This window comes from Danio rerio, chromosome 15 (assembly GCF_052040795.2).
Source record: "Danio rerio strain M-AB ecotype USA chromosome 15, GRCz13ab, whole genome shotgun sequence".
Taxonomy (NCBI): domain Eukaryota; kingdom Metazoa; phylum Chordata; class Actinopteri; order Cypriniformes; family Danionidae; genus Danio; species Danio rerio.
In genome coordinates this window covers 36,600,804-36,622,811 of record NC_141035.1, presented here as the reverse complement: position 1 = coordinate 36,622,811, position 22,008 = coordinate 36,600,804, and the positions used below count along the sequence as shown (strand labels likewise).

At 34.9% G+C, this 22,008-nt stretch overlaps 1 protein-coding gene across 1 annotated transcript in view; it reads left to right on the top strand.

Moving 5' to 3' along the window:
- The window catches only part of pds5b (PDS5 cohesin associated factor B), a 63,132-nt gene that overhangs the window by 25,841 nt on the left and 15,283 nt on the right, over positions 1-22,008 (top strand). The window contains exons 12-25 of the mRNA XM_087284427.1: positions 97-248; positions 8,361-8,474; positions 9,900-9,981; positions 10,092-10,140; positions 10,231-10,370; positions 10,459-10,574; positions 10,652-10,757; positions 12,090-12,250; positions 12,462-12,585; positions 15,715-15,873; positions 17,098-17,166; positions 17,413-17,549; positions 19,627-19,750; positions 20,359-20,563. Of these exons, the coding sequence (XP_087140553.1) occupies positions 97-248; positions 8,361-8,474; positions 9,900-9,981; positions 10,092-10,140; positions 10,231-10,370; positions 10,459-10,574; positions 10,652-10,757; positions 12,090-12,250; positions 12,462-12,585; positions 15,715-15,873; positions 17,098-17,166; positions 17,413-17,549; positions 19,627-19,750; positions 20,359-20,563 (1,738 nt within the window). The remainder of the gene's footprint in view (positions 1-96; positions 249-8,360; positions 8,475-9,899; positions 9,982-10,091; positions 10,141-10,230; positions 10,371-10,458; positions 10,575-10,651; positions 10,758-12,089; positions 12,251-12,461; positions 12,586-15,714; positions 15,874-17,097; positions 17,167-17,412; positions 17,550-19,626; positions 19,751-20,358; positions 20,564-22,008) is intronic.

Below are 22,008 nucleotides of genomic sequence, written 5' to 3'. Positions count from 1 at the left end.
TCTTAAATGGACTGCTGACCAAGTAGTTTTATTACTTTTGGCTCCAAGTGTATGATTTTTCTACTGCAGTGTAATATTGTGTGTGCTCTCTTGCAGTGGCGTGTCCGTAAGGAGGCTATGATGGGCCTGGCTCAGATCTATAAGAAGTACGCCTTACAGGCAGAGGCTGGCAAAGAGGCAGCCAAGCAGATCTCCTGGATCAAAGACAAACTGCTCCACATTTATTACCAGAACAGCATCGACGACCGGTGAGTGGAGCTGTTTATGTGGACGCCTCCCAATATGTGAATTGACATCCCTGCTTATTTTAAATTCAGCTGCTTTATATTTTGGGTCAGTAGTGAGTGAGTGAGGGATGTATTTGTGCACTATTATCTTTCCCAGTGCAGAAAACATGGACTGAATAATGGAATATGGTCATTAATATAGAAATTCCTTCCTGAATACCGCGAAGTTGGCAGCGTAGTGCTGTACACATAATTAGATCTCAGTGTGAACTATTGACCTTGACTATTAAACTGCAAAAAGCCTGTTTTAATATGAAGTCTGCATGTTTTGTGTATCTGAGAGAATGAACGATGTAGTTTTGTTTACTACAATTTTACTTAAGCATGTGTGATTCCCGTGGTGTTTGTCGTCTCGCTATATGAGGACATGAATTAGGGCTGTGCAATTAATCGAAAATCCGATTTCGATTTTGACTTTTAACGATTATGAAAAACCATTAATCGAGATAAACGATTATTCCATCACGTAACGCCCCCTTTCCAGTTGTACATGTGTGAAAACTCTTAGCCTCTGCAAAGCTCAGTTCCACGTGAAAATGATTAAAAGCATGTGCACGTAACTTTTGCAGCACGGGATGCGGATCATTCATGTTTTTAAAAGCGCAAAAGAGCACGTGCTGTTGTGTGTGCGCACGCCGTGCTTGGCCTCGGACGGGTAGTGTGTGTGTGTGTGTGTGTGTGTGTGTGTGTGTGTGTGTGTGTGTGTGTGTGTGTGTGTGTGTGTGTGTGTGTGTGTGTGTGTGTGTGTGTGTGTGTGTGTGTGTGTGTGTGTGTGTGTGTGTGTGTGTGTGTGTGTGTGTGTGTGTGTGTGTGTGTGTTTACGCGCGTGCCGCGCTTAGCCTCGGACAGCAGAGCACACACACATCTAACGCGATCTTAATGTGAGCGCTTTAATGGTCAAGTACATGCACATTTTGTGTCAGATTTATTATTAATCAATAATAAAATTAAAAACACAGTGAAGATGCTTAAAGTAAAATTTAAACAACAGATTTAACTCATTTCTAATAACTGATTTATTTTATCTTTGCTATGATGACAGCACATTATATTTTACTAGACATTTTTTAAGATACTAGTATTCAGCTTAAAGTGACATTCAAAGGCTTAATTAGGGTTAATAGACAAGCCATTGTATAACAGTAGTTTCTTCTGCAGACCATAAAACATATATATTGCTTAAAGGGGCTAATAATATCGAGCTATTAAAATAGGTTTCAAAATATTCAAACCTGCTTTTATTCTAGCTGTAATAAAACAAATAAGCCTTTCTACAGAAGAAAAAAATATTATAGGAAATACTGTAAAAATAAAATAAAAAAAAACCTCTGTTAAACGTCATTTGGAAAATACTTATATATAAAAATAAATTCACAGGAGGACGAATAATTTTAACTTCAACTGATAATCGTTTTGAATAATCGTGATTACAATTATGACCAAAATAATCGTGATTATGATTTTTCCCATAATCGAGCAGCCCTAACATGAATATATGAACTTCAGCTCCAGAGCTGCTTTAAAAGTCATACAATTCACTTCAGATTCATATCATGGAGACTTAACTATTTCACTATACATGTGATCTCCGTAGCACTCGTCGGAGCAAGCGGAGCTGTAAATCTGCTCTGCATGGTTTGGCTTATTATTTGTTTTGTTGCATATAGATGTCTGTGACAGTAGTTTTTCAATGTGTTGATGGTTTATGTGTGTGTGATTCTTTGTTCTGTTAGTGCAAGTAAATGTCTTTTTGCAGCATTTGGACACAGTTTGTGTTTTGTCTGGCACACTTCACCGCTGTAATTTTACTGTGCCGCCCCACCTCTTGCTTGCTGTTGATGTGCAGATTATTGCCTGTAAACACAGCGCTCCTCTCAGTTCAAAAAATTTTTTCGACTCGTTTAACGTTTCTACCGAATCATCACATATCTCTAACTATTTTTAATCGGCTCACGTTACATCCCACCAATAAGTTAAAAAAAAGACAATATCTTTTAAACATGTTTTGATTTCAGCACGAGTAAAACTGAATTTTTTAGGGGGGAAATTATTTTATTGAGTTTGTAAAAGCTTAATTGTATTTTTATTGATTTTATGATTGCTAAAATGTGAAGTAACCAATAAAGAGTTCAGTATTTAGACTAATTAAAAATTTGGGGTCTAGTCAGGGGTAAGATCAGCTTTCATTTAGTATTTTGCAATTAAGTGGAACAAAGAGGGATTTGCCTTTGTTAAAGTTTTTTGATGGTTTATTTGTTTACAGTTGAAGGCAAAACTTATTTGAATTTTTGATTATTTAAAAAAGAATATTTCACAAGTGCTGTTTAACAAAGTGAATAGTTTTAAGGCTGCACGTTATTGAAAAATACTGACATTTCGATATTTTGTATTTCTGCGATATACTTTGAGATATGAATATATTTACACAATACGACTTAAGTAACTGTTTGGAAAATTCATTATTTTACATTGATTGGTAGGATTTTGTAGGAGGGTGCATCTGAATAAAACATCAAAAAACTTTAAAAAAGGTAAAATAAAATAAAATAAAGCACAGTTGAAAATAACAAAACAAAGATATAAACTACAGGGCTCGAAATTGCGACCATTTTGGTCACATATGCGCCTGAAATTTTATCTATGCAACCTCAAAATATATTTGGGAGCATTTGTGCGATGCATAAAATTGTTGTGTGCGACCAGTTTTTACTGCAAAATGTTCACCACATGCACAGATTTGGGAGACATTCACGCAGAATGCATCTCTGCACTTGAAACGTGAAGCGCAGTGCTCAGTAATGGTTTAAAACAGTTGTCATGTCACCTTGCTGCAGTAAACAAAGCCAAGTCCATAATGCTTGCCCCGTCTTCGCGCTCTTCTTATTGGCCCACTGCTCTAGCACTGAAATATCAGCTGTCAATCACTGTCAATGCCTTCTCGCTTGAAATGACAGAGAGAGCTACTACCGCGAAAAATTGTAAAGTGCTGAAGATGAGAATGAAGATAACACTGACAGATTTTGTTTTAGAAACCATGGCATCTAAAGTTACAAATAATGACACATTTTACTTGTGATCATGTGCTGAATGTTAATCCACCATCTACACTTTTAGAAGAGTGGATAAAAGTCTTCCATTGGCTTCAAGTGCCCTATGAAAAGTCTGTGGGATGGAATTTTCAGATAACTGTTTGCCACATCTAGCACGAGAGCTTCTGTTTAATCCTTTTTATAATCACCAGATGCTGTCCGCCGTGCAAGTGGCAGCTATATGTAAAAGTTAACAACACGTACACCATCGCAAATGGGCTTTCACTGAGTAAACTAACATCGCTACTCATGAAAAGACCGGTATTGCTATTAACATGACGTATGCATATAATAAGGTACAGTGTATGTCAAAAACATTGATGCAATATCAGACAGCACCCGTGAGAAACAGCACAGTTATATCATTAACAGATTCATTAATGTCAAGCAACGTGTGCAGGGCCGGAGAGCGCTCCGTGTATGCTTTGGTCACTCAGTTATGTTATAAAAATCTATTTTCTTGTGATAACGGGATTTCGTTGAGACATATTTTCCTCACGCATGCATATATATATATTTTGCTTGTTAGTTTGATTACTGTTGATGATTTCAAATGCAATAAATATGTTTGTATAAAACTTGTAGTAACGGGGCTTATTATTGGTGATGCGCCTAAATTGTTTAAGTTAGGAGCACCGGTGCTACCAAGCAAAAAGGTTAATTTCGAGCCCTGAACCGAACTGAACTGTGCTTTATGGTTTTCGGTAATATCTAACAATATAGTGGTACGCAAAGTTTAATCATCAAATCTAAAAAGAATACTGTTTACTCTTAATTTAAAAAAAATAATTCAACACAATTCTTTAAATTTCCTTTAAATCTTTAAAACACATTTAACCTAAAAATCTTTCTCATTAATAGATTATGGTCAAAATTCAAAATGACTCCTCAAATCATGTCTGCTGAAATGTGGTTTCTGGTTTATTATAATCCCAACTATTTGTGCACATTGGGATATCAATGCAGTGCTGAAGCGATATATGTGCAGCCCTTGTTTTAAAAACTAGTTATTTTTGTCTTTGCCACGATGGCCGTACATTATTTTGACAGTTATTTTGCAAAATACTAGTAATTTTTTAGCTTGAAGTGCAATTTAAAGGCTAAACTAGGTTAAGTCTGAAAGTTACATGAATTTAAAAAGTTGTTGAACAACAGTGGTTTGTTCTGTTACAAATAAAAACATTTCCTATGGGGCTAAGATTGACCTTAAAACAATTCAAAACTGATTTTTTCTTCAGCCAAATTAAAAGAAATAAGACTTTCTCTAGAAGAAATAACATAATACTAAAAAGATCTGTTCTCTGTTAAACATCACTTGGGAAATAATTTCTAAATAATTAATTTAACAGGAGAGATTATAATTTTGCCATCCCCAGTGTGTGGTTAACCATCTGTAAATGTTATTAAATAAAACACTGGAATTTAAAACACGCTTTGCTTTAAATATTTGACCAAATTTGACTTATGTTTTTTATGCTTATTTAAATTGCGAAGTCTTACAGGTGAAAGAAGGGGTGGTGTCGTTTTTTTGGAATTAAAATTCATAAACTGTCCCTAATATCACTGAATAAGTGTCCTGGTAAATCAGACCAGTGTCTTGAAGGCCTCAGGCTTTTAGCATCAAATATTAAAAACCTGCTTCAGTTGCTGAAATTACACTTGAATGGCTGTCTAAAAATGCCCTGAATGCAAGCAAGATTCATAGAATTTTGTATGCAACCAAGACACTGACAATTGTCTGAAGTTGGTTTCAAAAATGTTTTCTTATTTAATAGGCTTAAGATGCTATAGAAAAAGCGCTGGTGTCTGACAGGCTTTGAATGTGCTGTAAACCCTAAGAGAGTTTGCTATAAAATAGAATCTCCTGTATTCTGGAGCTCTGTTGGGTAATTGGATTTTATAAGCTCATTCTCAAGCTGTTGGATTTTAAAGACTACTGGTCGACAGAGGATTTGAGATGCTGCTGTTTACAGAGAAAGTTCTGCAGTGCTACTGATTCAGTTGTCTGCCCTACCATATTAAAAATCCAGTCATGTTTATAAGGCTTGAGGCGGCTTTCTGATGTATTGACAGCCAGTGGGCATGTTTTTCAAATAAAACATTGAAAAATGACCATCGAGAGCCTGTGCGCTTTGGCTGAAAACAAGAGAACTGTGAAAATCCTCGGCTGAACCTGGGTTGAGTGATTCTGCAGAGCTCCCTCAAGACACGGGGCCAATCGTAAAGACAAAACAGTGATGTCATCACCAGACAGACGCTTGCTAATGCAGATTTGGAAACGTATTACTTGTAGACTGTTTATGTAATGCGTTATAAAGCTGTAGTTTACACATTGTGTGTGAGCACATTGTATTGGATGGATTTTGTATTTGGATATACTCACTGTTGTAGAATCATTTCTTTTTCGTAGTTATTTTTACTATCTGCTTGCATTTAGGCTTGACGTAGTATTTTTATTTAATTTTTTAAATGTTACATTTTACAATAATATGATGTATTATAAGATTATTATTATATATTTTTTCTATTATGTTTACTCGTATACAGAGATCCCACGGTTATGGAATTTTCTGGAATATCATGTCATTTTAAAAGGTCTTTTCCAGACATGGAATATCAGGGGACTTTACTCACTTCCTATTTATTATTATATTTTTATCATGTTGCTCCACGTGTTTTGCCTGTTGTTATGGTTAGGCTATTTTTATTGATGTTTTATTCCATTTCCCGCCTGGCAACAAACAATCAAATGTAACCAAGCTGAACCTGTGAAAATTCTGCATGTGCCTGTTTTTCTGTCTGCTCTGTCCTCAACAAAACTTTTCTAGATTTTGTGCAAAATTTTCATGATTTTTGCAGCCTAATATGACTTGAGGGTGACTCCATTTATGGCAATATATATGACATTTCTTGTGTTGTTTTGCTATGAAACTATACCAAGGTGTCTGCGGGTTCTTAAAATGTCTTAAATCTCAATCGAAATTTTAGGCCTTAATGTCTTAAATCTACTGAAATATTGTGCTGTAGGTCGTAAATCTTTTTTTTTTTTAAACAGGTCTTAATTTTCCCTTGTTCATGTATTGCTACCAAATCTGGCCAAAACCCATACAATCACCAACAATCCATCTCAAAACTTTAAACGTTTTATTTATAAAGGTCATTTTTAACTCCTATTTATCATAATGGTTCAATTATTTCAATTATATAAGTGCTCTGTGTATTTACTGCTGAGGACACCGAGCGACAGACTGTTGTGCATAGATTAAATTTTTAAAACTTAAAAATATTTGTTCATTTTTATTTTAAAGAAAGTTTATGTTGGAGGAAAAAAAGTGTGAATGCAAGTAGAGCTTGCCTTTTTTTTTTTTTTACACACTATTGAAAGTATTGCTAAGAAATATCTAAAATATTTGAATGGTTTATTATTAAAGTATTATTATATTATTAAATTACAATATTTGTTTTGATAGGGCAAATAAAAATCTTTTCCATTTGGGTCATTCTCTTACGGCCCATTCACACGGGGCGTCAGCATCAACGCTTCCCATTCACTTTGAATGGGTGACGTCAGGCGTTGCCGAACTGGCCTATTGCTGACTAAATTTCATTGGCTGACGCTGCTATGACGATCGCGTCAGCCCAAACTTTAGACACGCCTTCAGTCAAGCGTTGACGCTGAAGCCCCGTGTGAATGGGGCGTTACCATTTAACCCTTTATGAGTCTTAAATTTCTCTCATAATGTTCTTCTTGTCTTAAAGTCTTACATTTCACTGTATACACACCCTGTATACACACATTTACACATCTTTGTTCAACTTCAAGATCTCATAATTCACTTCAAAAACATACACGGAAAAAAGACATGGGTCACTTAAAAGAAGTCAGCATCGTGGAAATTCAGCTTTTTAGTCAGTGATGGTCAGGAAATTTGGCTTGGAGTGGTAACCCTGTTTGTAATTATGTTTTAATGTGTAAAATATTTGTATTTAATAATGATGTTTTTGACAAATAAATGTACATAATTTATGATTTATTTTAGTCTATTGCTCCCCAAAGCTGTATTTATTTGATGAAAGTACTGTGCAAATAATTGTCACATTATCCTTCACAATTTAGTGCTCAAAAATCTTATCATTGTTAAAAACGGTTATTTGATTTATTTTTGTGTGAAAATTCAATAGAAATTACTAAAAACATGATTTGTTTGAAAAATAGTTTGTAACTTTTTATGTTCTAAATAAATATAATCTGTTGAACTGTGTGGACACAACTCAATAACGTAAGTCACTGTACTGAAGCAATCCAAATTTATACACTCTTGCAAGGTGTGTTAAAATTAAACACCGCAGTAGTGGTAGGAGACGTGACACTGGTATCTAAGCTGTTTATATTTTATAGCGCTGGTCCTGTCATTGAGGGGGTAATGAATGCATTGTAATGTCATGTTTTATTATATAGAAGCTTCAAATAGACTGTGTCCTCAGATTCTCTCCATAACTGGTCCTAAAACCAAAGGCACAGGATGAAATGCAGGAATGGCTGTAGTTTGTGGCTCACGACATTTTCACTTGAAATTTAAATACACATGCAGAGTTCATTTGTGGTCATTGTCTGAAATATGATTCCTTACCCCGTCTTCTACTCATTTCTGTGCTCTTTTGGTGTTTTCGTGCCTTTTATTTTCAAGGTTTTATAACGTTGCATTCAGCTTGTTCCCTTGCCAGTTTGAACTCCTCGCCTAATGAGTTGGTTCATAAAGTTATTACATCATTAAAGCATGTGATGACAACTGTGAGCAAATGAAATTTCGTGTTATGGTAGGCTCATCAATATGCGATTTTTAAATGACTGGAATGCTAGCTAAGCTCTTTTAAATTTGGGTAATGACATGTAAAAGAAAACAGTGTGAAATCTTGAATGAATTTAAATCACTTTTAAAATGTAAAATATCAAATTGTATTTATTTTTTTTTCCTGCTGCTAGGTTACTTGTGGAGAGGATCTTCGCCCAGTATCTTGTGCCTCACAATTTAGAGACTACAGAGCGAATGAAGTGTCTGTATTACTTGTATGCCACATTGGATGGAAATGCTGTCAAGTAGGTGCAGTAATTATTGTTTGAATAAATTTAAGTTTGATTTAATTTAAAACATTCACTTTTGCAGAAAGAAGCTGATTTCGAATCATGCAACATCACCCAAAAGTCACAACTTGTGTATTGTTTCTAGGGGATTGATAGTACACAAATATATTATTTGTGTGTAATTGTATTCTTGGTTTGGGTATGTTTTTGCAATGGCTCAGTGAAGTTATACACACAAAACTTTCTTTTTAATTTTGACACAATTTGAACTATCAGACTTTGTTTTTTGTTGATAGAAACAGATCTCAAAGTTGATGTTTTTTCGCAGTTACTCTTTGGAAGGTGTGCTAAGCAGTGTCTAGTGAAATTTTATTTGCATAACAACCTAAACAGTGCAAAATAACAATTGATCTTGGAATTTAAGAATCAAGTTTAGGGATGGACATCAAAATGGATAAAATAAATTCTTAATGCAGTTGGCTGCAAACCATAACCCTAAATGGCTTTTAATAATTGATTTTTTTTATTAAATAATATAACATAATTTTGTAATAGTTTTTATATTAAGCTTAATTACTTAATTTATAATGATTTTAGAAAAGCCAATAAAATAACCAGATAATGTTTACAATTTATTGACCATAAATGAGTCAAGGCATTATTTTACCAGGGTTGCCTTGCCATCCATAGATAAAGTGTGAAAGTGTTTACCCCCTTAATGAATTTTTTTTTTTTTTTTTTTTTTTTTTGCCTCTTTGTCTTGTATTAATGTTTTAGATAATTAAACAAATGTAGATATTGGTCAAATAAAACACAAGTAACCACATCATGCAGTATTTAAATAAAGGTTTTGCGTATTCAGGGCAAACTAAATCCAAAACTTTATAGCGCAAAAACAAACATCCCTTGCCTTGCTTAAGTCATTGAAATGAATAGGTTTCATAGCGCAGTACTTTCTGTATCCAGTCTGAAAGCCACTTCTCAGTGTCTTTGGCTGAAGGGAAAGTGAAGCCAATGCACTGAACTGCTGAAAGAAACTGCCTTTTTTCAGCTCTTTATTTCTTTAGTTCTATGTCTTTTAGCTGAAAACCTATTTTTTTTTTTTTTGTAAATTTTCTGTTGCTGAAACTTCTGTGCATCCCTAAACAACATTGGTTTGTTCAAACAGTGATTAAATCTAGTTTTAAATTAAGTTCTGCACCTGAGGAACCAAAAGTCTTATCTTAAAACTGTCCTGCATGAATAATATGTGTACCATGACACCTCTAATTGTTTTACTTGGAAATCTATCATGTTATTCAGGAAAAGTAGTTGTTTTAAATGGTAAAAAATGATTTTATAAGGCGCTTATGAGTCTGAAGGGTGTTTACTGGAGCTATAAAGATGTATTTTGAGACATGGAATGTTGATTGTGGTGGTTGTGGTCCATCTCTCCCACAGAGCTCTGAATGAAATGTGGAAGTGTCAGAACATGCTGAGACACCACGTCAAAGATCTCCTGGATCTTGTAAAACAGCCAAAAGTTGGTTTTACTCTAAATTGTTTGGTTTTGCTCAAACTTTTCTGATTCCTGTATATTACATGCTGTACTCCTGTTTGAACTTGAATAGTTTTTCTTCTTTATTCCCCCAGTCTGACTCTTACAACAAGGCCGTGTTCTCAAAGGTCATGGTTATCACAAGTAAGTCGTGTTTGTGCTGCTAGATTAATCTGTCAAACAGCAGCCTTCGCCGAGAGGGAAAATCTCTCAATCTCCATTTCTGTGTTAAAGGAAACCTGCCAGACCCTGGCAAGACGCAGGACTTCGTGAAGAAGCTTGCTCAGGTTCTTGAAGAAGACGAGAAGATCAGAAAGCAGCTGGAGACTCTTGTAAGCCCGTCCTGCTCATGTAAACAGGCAGAAGTCTGCGTGGTAAGAAGCACATCGCTTCACTTCACAAGTTAAATTATCTTCAGAGTGTAAGTTGACTCAGTTTGTGGCTCCGTTTGCACCTCCACAGAAAGAGATCACCAAAAAACTGGGAAGCCCCAAACAGCCCAGCAACCCTTTCTTAGAGATGGTGAAGTTCTTATTGGAGAGGATAGCACCTGTTCACATCGATACAGAGTCTATCAGGTTAACATTATAGTAAATACTGACAATAAATGTACTATCTTGTGCACAAGGTCTCACTCCTTTCACTCTTTCTACAGTGCACTTATCAAACAGGTAAACAAATCTATAGAAGGAACTGCTGATGATGAAGATGAGGGAGTCCCAACTGAGCAAGCCATCAGAGCCGGCCTGGAGCTGCTGAAGGTAAATAAACCTTACATCTTGACTTTGCTAGTTTAAAGGGATAGTTTATTAAAATTACCTTACCATTTGCTCTTTCGTGTGGTTTTAAACCATTATAAGTTTCTTTCTTCTATTGAAAACCGGTTGATGGAACCCATTGACTTGCGTAGTAGGAAAACATTTCCATGGGAGTCAACAGACTGATTTCACGCAGCCGCCAGTTTAAACAGCAAAATCGAGGCTGCGGTGGGAAGAAACCCGGAAGTAATGCCCGAGTCTTACAGGAATGTTGTGTACCTGGCTGTATATCTTATCAGTGAAGAGAAATCGACACAAATTTATAATTTCACCACCGTAAATCAAAGGTCCGTTCTGAATGAATAGTGAAAATAAAAAGGGAAATTGGACCTCATTTTCAGCTAAGTTGAGGGAAATGGCGCTAGTTAGCTAACGTTTTCTTTCCAAACAAACATTTTAGATGCCATTCATCAAATTCAATTTAATGAACTGATTCTTTCACTATATTAGACTTGTAAAGATATAAAATTTCAGTTAAAAAAAAAAAAATTCCCCGTCAACATTTAAGTGCTGTTGATGGCATTCTTAAACACCGCTGATTTGCCATTGTGTTCAAGTGCTCAACAGAAATGACTGTGATTGGCCGTGAAGGTCATCAGTTCACCGCACTTCACCGATGTTAACCGGGCGCAAGCACAGACGAGTGACACGCTGATGAATCAACTGATCTTCACGGCTTTAATGTTCCAATGTCTCTGTATCTGTGTTTGCACTTGGTGAGAAGAGGTGAACTGATTACCTTCAAGGCTAATCACTGTCATTTCTGTTGAGCACTGGTGAATACTACGGCAAAACAGCGCTGTTCATCAGCGCACTCAGCGGGAAATGGATGTTTTTAAAACTTCAGTACCGTGACAACAATATTACAGACAGCACGAGGGTGTGCTTTAAATGACTGCATTGTTTTAACGCTCACCAGATTACATAGACTGTAGCAGGGAAGCCTTGTCACAGTGTTTACCTGCTGCCATGAACTGAAGCCTACGACACTTAGGTGTTTTAGTCTAAAAGAGATGGCAATGTTGTTTGATGCCTAATATGCCAATGTTGTTTGATGCCTAATATGCTTTTAATTGCTTACATTAAACTTAACCGAATGATATTAAAGTGATGTTTACACCACTTCTGCATTTTGAAAGCCTCGCTCTCTTTAAGGCCATTATTTGTTGTTAGTGCATTTCTTTAGCCCAGTTGCATGTAAGCAGACAATATAGCTCAGTTTGTAGGATTTTTGTGTTCATAGCTTTATTGAAGTATCTCTCTTACACCCCTCAGGTCCTATCCTTCACTCACCCCGTGTCATTCCACTCTGCTGAAACCTTCGAGTCTTTGCTGGGCTGCCTAAAAATGGACGATGAGAAGGTTGCAGAGGCGGCGCTGCAGATCTTCAAAAACACTGGCAACAAACTGGAGGACAGCTTCCCACACATCAAATCGTACGTTTCAGATTGTATCACGGGCCAGAAGAGCACAATCTGGGATTCACTGTTCCAGCATGCTGCATTATTGAAGACTGTTTCTCAGTTTATGAATCCTGAGATGCTATGCCACTTTTATTGAAAACCTATTCATAGTGTGCTGTGCAGGCATACATAAAGTGGACGGTGGCGTTAAATTCTGCATGTTTTATTTTCTTTTGCCCCCTAGAGTCCTGTTACCAGTACTGCAGCACAAAGCAAAAAAGGGCCCTCCTCGCCAGGCCAAGTATGCCATCCATTGCATCCACGCCATGTTTTCCAACAGAGACACACACTTTGCACAGATATTTGAGGTAAGATTGTCAAGGGTGAAATTATAAATGTCTGGATTTTGATGAGCCTCTGCAGGATTTTCTCTGGGTATTAAAAAATTTTACCTTTTCAAAATCACATTTTATTAATCACTGAGTACTGTGTTCTTTTTTTATAGTAGCAATATATACTGTACAATGCTTTAACTTAAGAGTGTGCACATTTCCCATTGCTAAACAAACTATACAACAAACTATAAGCAACAAAACACAACACAAAGCAAAAGTTTCATGAAATAAAATATATGAAAATAGCAGTAACAATAAAATGTTAACATAAATAATATCAATAACTTAATATACATAAGTCAAGAGAGGTCCACTTTAGTTTAGTTATTATCAGCTTTTAATTCCTAACCTAAATAAAGGATTAAGAGAGGGGAGTGCAGTGAGTCGTAAATTGAAAAATGTTTGTTTTGTGGATGAGAATTAGATAGTAATATTTTTATATTTCTATGAAGATTTGATGGAGCAATCTAATGTATTCAGTCCACTTGGACCAGATTTTCTAAATACATTAGTTTGGAGTCAAAGGAAAATGTAATTTTTTTTTCCATCACATAAACATCATATACTATATTTCTAGCCATTTTTGTGTTGTTGGGGATTCGGGTAGTAACCTGCCTCTTACTTTTTGGCTGCAATTATTGAAATATCAAGTAAGTATTTTTTTAGATTTGCTTATTTGGATAACAGAGCTTTCAAAATTAATAACCATTAATTGAAAGTGTAGTGTAATATTAAGTACTGGACATTCACAATAAATGTGCCAGTGATTAGGTTCTTAAGACCCACATTGTCTCCAGCACTTAGTGTCCTTTCCTGTGGCGTTTGCTCTTTGTTTTAGTGTGATGAAAAATCTTATTAGATATTTCCATCAAAATTCTCTCCACATATGTGAGTTAGGACATTTTTATGCAAGTCTACATATGTCCAACCATTCATTTCCTTTCCCCATTTTTCTTTAACATATTCCGCTGTATGGGGTTTATTTGATTTAAATTCTTTCTAAAGTTTTGAAATTACAGCTTTACTCCAACTTCAAAGTGGCTACGTAATTGAATGGATCTATAAAAATAGGATTTATCCAGATTATATTCTTTCTTCAGACTAAGTACTGTGTTCTTAATACATCTAAGACTTTAAAAAAAAATTATTTATGTCAATTTAACATTAACTCCAATACTCTTAATGACATCTAATACTTACTGATAGTTGTATCATTCATTCTTTTGTTTTAGGGCTGCATGATAAATCATTTCAGCATCGATATTGCAATGTGCACATTTACAATAGTCACATCACAAGATACGCAATTAGGGCTGCACGATATTGGAAAAATCAGATATTGCGATATTTTATTTTTTAATATGAATTCAATTTTACAAGATGGTTTGAATAGCACTGTTTGATCGTTTTCTGGGGAGTCTAACAGTGTGCAAGAACAGAAATTCATTAATTGCAATGTAAAAAAATGATTTTCTTACTTGTCTGTATCTCGTTTTTTTTTTTTTTTTTGTCAAAATATCTAAAAATTCTCAGATCAAGTAAAAATATTGTTTTGTTTTCAACTTTAGGAGAAATAAATAAAAACAAGCTAAATTATTTGCCAGTCGGCTAAGTAAAATAATCTTGTTTTCACTTTGAAATGTAGATATTTGGACCGATTCTAAGAAGGGAAACATTTTTGTTTGCATAAATCATATATATTTCATGTAAATAAAGCAATTAAATACAATTCTGGGGCTCTGGGTCAACAATAATTCAGACTCAACATTGCACATCCACTCTTCAGTTTTTTGGTAGGCGGAATATAAATTTAAGCAGCCCAAATAGAAAATGCATTATTCATTAAATAAAAACAAAAACATACATTTACTAAATAAATAAAAAAACACAATGACATTTGTTGTAGGCTATATATTAATTTTTAAATAATCAAAATTGCACTATTTTACTTTTTAAAGTTTTTATTTAATATATTTTTTAAATATCCAAAAGTATGTTAAGTGAACATTGTAGCTATAAACACATTGAAATAGGTTACAGAGTAGAAACAAATGAAAGGCGTAAACAGTAGGTTCACTTTTCATTTTTGTGTATCTGCCCTTTTAACTATACCTTTAAGCGCAAGTCAAAAAAAAAAAACCTGGACATTTCCTTTTACAAACTGACTGACAATTGTTTACTGATGCTGTTTAATAACCGCAAAAAAGCAGACAGATAATGTTAACTTTAGTAACTTATAACGTGTATTCTATCTATCTTAAGCATTTGCATCTGTTCTGCGCGAGCTTCAACATGCACTTTTCACCGAGATGTGTGCACTCGCATAGTTTAAAAATGAATGCTATTTTGTTAAAGTCTGAATGACTAACCAACTTATCTTGGCTACAGAATTTTGCGAGCCCTGATTGTGATGTGACTATTGCGGATGCGCACATTGTGATATCGATGATGAAACAATGTATTGTGCAACCCTATCTGCAATGTTGTGTCTGAACTCAAGTTGACCAGAAACTACAAAACTGTATTTAATTACTGTATTTATATAGAATTTATATGATTGGTACAAAAAGGTTTTTTTTTTTTTTTTTTTTAGACATGTTGTTTTGTTTCCAAGTGCAAGTATGTACATTTCAAAGTGAAAACAAGATAATAACCTGCTCTATTAATTTTTGATTTCATTCTTCTGAAGTTGAAAACAAAACAACTTTTACTTGATCCAATAATTTTTAGATATTTGGACTAAAAACGAGACAAAGCCATTGAAGAAAAGCATGTTTTAACATTCTGATTTTTCCATTTCTGTACCTAAATACTGTTCAAAACCGTCAAATCAAACTATCTTGTCAAACTGTATTCATATTGCTATATCGTAGAAAAATAAAATATCGCAACATCAGTTTTTTCCAATATTGTGCAGCCGTATTTTGTTTAGTCATAACATAATTTACTGTATAAAACTGCTAATGAGAGCAGCATGGTGGAATGTAGTTTTAAAATTGAATTCATAGTGCTCTTAATGTTTAAAAGTCTTCATTTTTTCACTTCATTTCTTTAACGTTTTATCTGAATTGCTTTTAACCAATTGCTTTCTATGTGCTGCAGCCTCTGCATAAGGGTCTAGACACAGACAACATGGAGCAGCTCATCACGCCTTTAACGACACTGGGACACCTGGCCATGCTGGCCCCAGAACAGTTTGCTGCTCCGCTCAAATCTTTAGTGGCCAATTTCATCGTTAAAGACCTGCTAATGAACGACCGGGTAAGTTATAATATTGCTCATTACTGTTCTGCATTATAATCTGAATTTTGATGAGAGGATACAGCAATCAATGTGATGCACTGCATAAAAATGCATATCATATCATTTTTGATTATGCAATGTATGGTTGTGTGCTAAAGTTTGCCTGAATTAAATCTGCGAATATCAGGATGCTGTGTTGTTTATAAAATGAATTAAATCCTACTAGATTTGACATCATTCTGCTTTGTTTACTGCAGTAATTAAGGCAACACCATTGTTTCTGCAGTACTATAGGCACCAATCTACTGAATTAGTTAGATTTAATAGATTTTTACTCAGTTTATGAATAATGTTTTAGCTTTGGATTAATTTCTTACATTAATATTTAGTAAATATATTGTAAGATAAAATCTTGCCAGTGTTTTCGGTTGAAACCTAAAGTAGTTATAAGGTCTTAAAATGTATAGAAAGAGTCTTAAAAATGGTTTTGAATTTCACTCTCTGATTCCTGCATATAATCTGTATTAAGTATAATCTTTTAGTATATTGCAATTCAAGAATAATTCAATATTTATTGATAATAAAAAATATTACATTTCCAATATTTACCAGTTGTTTATTAAGTTTTAAAGGAAATGTATTTATTTTATTCTAAATTGAGAATAAATGACTTGCTCTCAAGGCCTGTGTGAAGTTCGCTCTGCTAGCTTTGGAGAAAAAACGTTAGATGTTAGAAATCATTAAGCACAATTATTTCTGTATCAATAAATTATTAGCTAAAATTACAGGATTGTGAAGGCCCTGCTAATAATGTTTATCCTAGCCAGTTGAGAGGACAGCATTAAAAATGCATGTGTTGTGTATTTATTTGCCTGTAGCATGAACTAATTTAGACTTATTGAATCAATGCGATTTCATGGGGATGTGCTTGCTTAAGGCTTAAATCAACCCTGTGAAATACAAAAGCAAATGGGTGAAAAAGACGAGATCTTGTTTACTGATCTCATTCGATTGACCTTGTGGGCACAGTTATATTTCATTATGCAGTGGTTTAAAACAATCTGTGCGCTTTAATACACATAGGGGTGGCATATCATTTGTCTTCTCCGCTCTATAACAAGTAGTGTTTATTTTTAGGCATAACCTTGTTAGCAAACTTTCAGACCAAGCAGTAAAGGATTCTCCTCACTCTCGGGTTTTGAGGCATCTGATACTGATCTAGATTTTCTGTTTGCTGCAAAGATTCCTGGCAAGAAAACCACCAAGCTGTGGGTCCCAGATGACGAAGTCTCTCCTGAAACATCAGCCAAGGTGAGACACTCTGTAAATAAATCAAAACTTCAGCTAAGATTTGTCTTGTGCCATGCATTATTCCTTTCTGTTGAAGAAAGTACGACAGTGATGCACATTTCAGCCTGTGTTGCATTGATTCCCATATAATATGGTTAGTTTTTTTTTTCGCCTTTACATTGCAAGTAAATGGCACCTGAATTGGCAAGAGATGATAGTAGAGAGTAAAGTATGTATTCACTAAACTTCTGTCTCTGTGTGTCTCAGATTCAGGGTCTGAAACTGATGGTACGCTGGCTGCTCGGTGTGAAGAACAACCAGAGTAAATCTGGAAACTCAACTCTGCGGATGTTGACGGCAATCCTGAGCAGCGATGGAGATCTGACGGAGCAGGGCAAGATGGGGTGAGCAGTGTCTCCATAGTTTTCAACTCTTCACTAGTAACCTTCGCTGTGGAATCCAATTTACAACACAATAAAGAAGTCCTTTCCTTCAACAGAAAAGCTTTCCTGTATCTCAAACCCTAGACAATGTTGTTAGCAGCACCAGAAGTTTCCATGGAGTATACTGAAGAAAAAAAAATTAAGCTCAGCTTTTGTAAAGCTGCTTTGGAACAATAATTATTGTGAAAAGTGCTATACAAATTTCAGTTGAATTGCTGGGTTTCTATACATTAGTTTAGGGTTTTTATATACCAGGGCTCGAAATGGCGATCATTTTTGTCGCATATGCGCCTGAAATTTTATTTATGCGACCTTAAAATATATTTGGTGTGCATAAATTGTTGCCGTGTGACCAGTTTTCACTGTAAAATGTTCACTCCATGCGCGTATTTAGGAGAAATTCAGTCTATTTTTGCCGCGCTGCTCACACGCAATTAAAGTGACAGTGCATTGATAATGACCAAAAACACATTGAATGACAGTAAAAGTAGCAATTTTACCCAATAAATGCATCAATAATATCTACCGATTTTATATATTCAATCAAATGAACTTACACAATTAAAAATGGCAACAAATGTTTATTTGGGCCCAAACTACAAAGCCATTTTTAAAACAATATTAGTATTAGTTTTGCTTAGTAAGTTGGACACTAGTTTGATCATGTAAACCACACTGAACTGACCTAAACTGAACTGAACTTAAACACTAAAAACTGAACTACCCTGATCCAGTTACTATGACCATTTATGTGAAGCTGCTTTGACACAATCTACATTGTAAACGCGCTATACAAATAAAGCTGAATTGAATTGAATGTATAAATATCATTATAACTATATTGTATAAATATTATTATTACTATAGGCCTAACATCATCCTGACAATCAAAACATAAAGGTCTGGATACGAGAGAATGAAAAATAACACTGACTGATTTTGTTTTAGAAACCACCTAAAGTTACAAATAATGTGGTCATGTGGTAAATGTTAATCCCCCATTTACACTTTTTGAAGAGTGGATAAGACTTCCAGTGAGTCCGCTATGAAATGACTAAAACCATTCACCGTAAAGCCCATGGAACAGAGTTTTGAGGTAACAGTGTTTGCCACGGCTACACATTTTAAGCAAGAGATATTCTAACATTATTTAATCCTTTATGTTATCGTCAGTCGTGCAACTGACATTGCATTCACTGTCATCTTGCGTTCACTGAGATTAATATTGCAGCTCATACGAAGACTGTTATTGCTCTAAAGATGACATATGCAAATAATAAGTTATATGTCAATATCATCTGTACAGTATCAGACACCACCCGTGAAAAGGGCCAGTGGGCGCATACAGATTCATTTCTTTTTGTTAATTTTTAACTAGTGTTGATTTCAAATGCAATAAATCTATTAATATAAAACATGTAGTAACGGTGCTCATAATTTTGGTGGGTGTGCCTAAATTTTGGCTGGTGCGCCTACATTTTTACCAAGCAAAAAGGTTCATTTCGAGCCCTGTATGCTGATTGCTCATTGTTTGCACTGAATGTATTTGCTCACTGGATCATTGAACTGAACATTTTCCTGGCGTTTAAAATGGTCGCATCACAAACAGGAGCCAAATCAAGTGAAAGTGTTTCAGGGTTACAATTGGTTGTAAATGCTTATGCTGATAAATTCCCGACTGCCCAAGTCATCTGACTGTGTGACATTAATTGCATTTAATGATGCAGTTTTGCAGACTCCTATAATTTATTTGTGTTAAATTACCAAATTAATAAATTAAAATTAATAACACTTTGAATAAATCATGTTAACATGATGTCATTGATAATCATAATTTAAACTTTTAAATTTTTTAGCAGTGTATACTAACACATTTTTTTCCAACAAATGTTGGATTACATTTAGAAAGACGCTTTACAATTATGTTTGAAAACTTTTTTTCTAAAAAATAATGATATCCATGGCAAAGTACTACTGGTGGTTTATATATATTTCGGGAGTGATTTGACGTGCTGCTTCTCTGTGTGTGGGTGTGCAGGAAGCCGGACATGTCTCGTCTGCGTCTGGCAGCCGGCTGTGCGATTCTTCGTCTCGCTCAGGAGCCGTGCTACCATGAGATCATCACCCTGGAGCAGTACCAGCTCTGCGCCCTCGTCATCAACGTAAGACCATCACCGGCTTATTATCTGACTGCAAACTGGACTGATGGACTCATCTTTTATCTTAATGTCAAAGAGAAGTTCCCGTAACATCATTTTAATGGGTTACTCTTCTCCGACCAGCAGAGCCGTTGGTTCTGTAGTGATTAGATGCATTTCTGGTCACCAGACACTCTTTTAAAAAATGTCATTTGATATCAAGTTTATGACCCGTACGTGTTTGATGAAGCCACTGTTGGCTGCAAACTGACCGATAAAATCAGAAATAGGCTTCAGCGCACATGATTATATCCCTTGAAAACAATGGCTTTTTTATTGCAGACAAAGATGTAGTTTTAGTTTGAATGGTCATTCAAAAGCTATTCTACTTCTGTTAGAAGACCATTCAGAACTATTTCACAGTAAATTTAATAGTGTGCATGGTAAAAGTAAATGGGGTTGTTTTTGATTTCATGTTGACCTGGATTTAAGAATAGTCTTCACTTCAGAAGCTCAAGGGTGGCTCTTAAGCTCAGGTAGCTCAAGGGTTATTGTTCTTGCAGCGTTTTTTAAGCCACTGATTAAAAGCATCAGCTAAACGTCTAGTAAATCCTTTTGTCTGTTTTTTTTAGGACGAGTGCTACCAGGTGCGACAGGCTTTCGCTCAAAAGCTGCACAAAGGTCTTTGTAGATTACGTCTGCCGCTGGAGTATCTGGCTGTGTTCACACTGTGTGCCAAAGACCCGGTGAAAGAGCGCAGGGCACATGCCCGCCAATGCCTGGTCAAAAACATTAACCTCCGCAGGGAATACCTGAAACAGCATGCAGCAGTCAGTGGTAAGGATGGCACATTTGTTTATTTATTGAAGCTGTACTTTATTAATTATTTTCCAACTTTCCAACAAGAGTCGTAATCTAATTCACAGAGCATTGTAATCCTTTTCAGCAACAGTTAATATTAATTAGTTTTAAGCTGGATATGAATTAAAGTAATTATTAATTAGCTTTTATCCATTTTATAATCATTGCATAGTTCTAATGTCAATTCTTTTTTGCTATTCCAAATTTTATCTCATCTAATAACAACATAACTTTGAGAAAAGGCATTTATTGCAGTGACAGCATACTTTAGTACAATATATGCACTTTCAATCACTTTAGTCACTGAGGCAGCTAAATCAATCTTTTACTTAATTCATCTCTGCTTTGTTGCTTAAGATGTGTATAGAATTTGTAAGAGAGCAGAGCACACACACACACAGACAAGCTGATCTAAATTCATGTGATTTGCTATTACGTTCATAACAGAGATGAGTGATGGGTTATTCTCAGTGCTGCTTCAAGTAAACCAGTGAAAAGGAATGAAATGCAACATTTGCATAGTTAAATGTAATGCTGAGAATCAACTTCATTCATTCATTTTCTTGTCGCATTGATTGCAACATTCATGACTGAATTTATTTGCAGAGGAGTTTTTTGCTTCAGAATGCAAGAGTATTTATATTATTTGACACTTTTTTTGCAAGAATTCTTTATTACTTGTGAATTCTTTCAACAAATCTAGGTATTAATTATTTGACAGTTGTGATTATATTTTGGGGACGTGGGTATTCTTTATTTCAAACCAAACTGCAAGAAGACCATTGGTTAATTTAAACAGGGTTTCGGCAAAGTCTTAATGTCTTAAATTTCAAAATAAAATTTTAGGCCTTAAAGTCTCAATGTCACTTAAATATTGTGTTGTAGGTCTTAAATCATTTTAAACCATATTAAATAGGTCTTCATTTTCCAGTGTCCAAGTAAAGCTACCCAATTGGGCCAATACCAAATCACCAATAATCCATCTCAAAACCTTTTCTTAGATAAGTATTTGTTTTTATTGCAAAAAAGATACAATTAACAACAGCTGTTAGATGCGTTTACTGCAAAATCTCCTAGTTAAAGTCTCTAAGGAGAGAAAGAAAACTAAAGCAACACATCCCTTTACATGATCTTACATTTATACAAAAGTAATTTACAGAAGTAACTGGGCCATTAGAATAAAATCCTTAGTGTTTAACCCTGTATAAGTCTAAAATTTAATGGGTAATGGTCTTAAAAAGTCTTAAATTTAACTTCAAGAAACCTGCAGAAACCCTGTTTAACCCTTTATTGAGTGACGATCTATGTATAAGTAACTTAATCAGCATTAATTGACAATATAATTTTTTCAAGACAATAATAGTTCAAAAAGTGTTGTACCAATCCCCAGAAACTTTACAGTGTTGAGCATTTCACTGAGG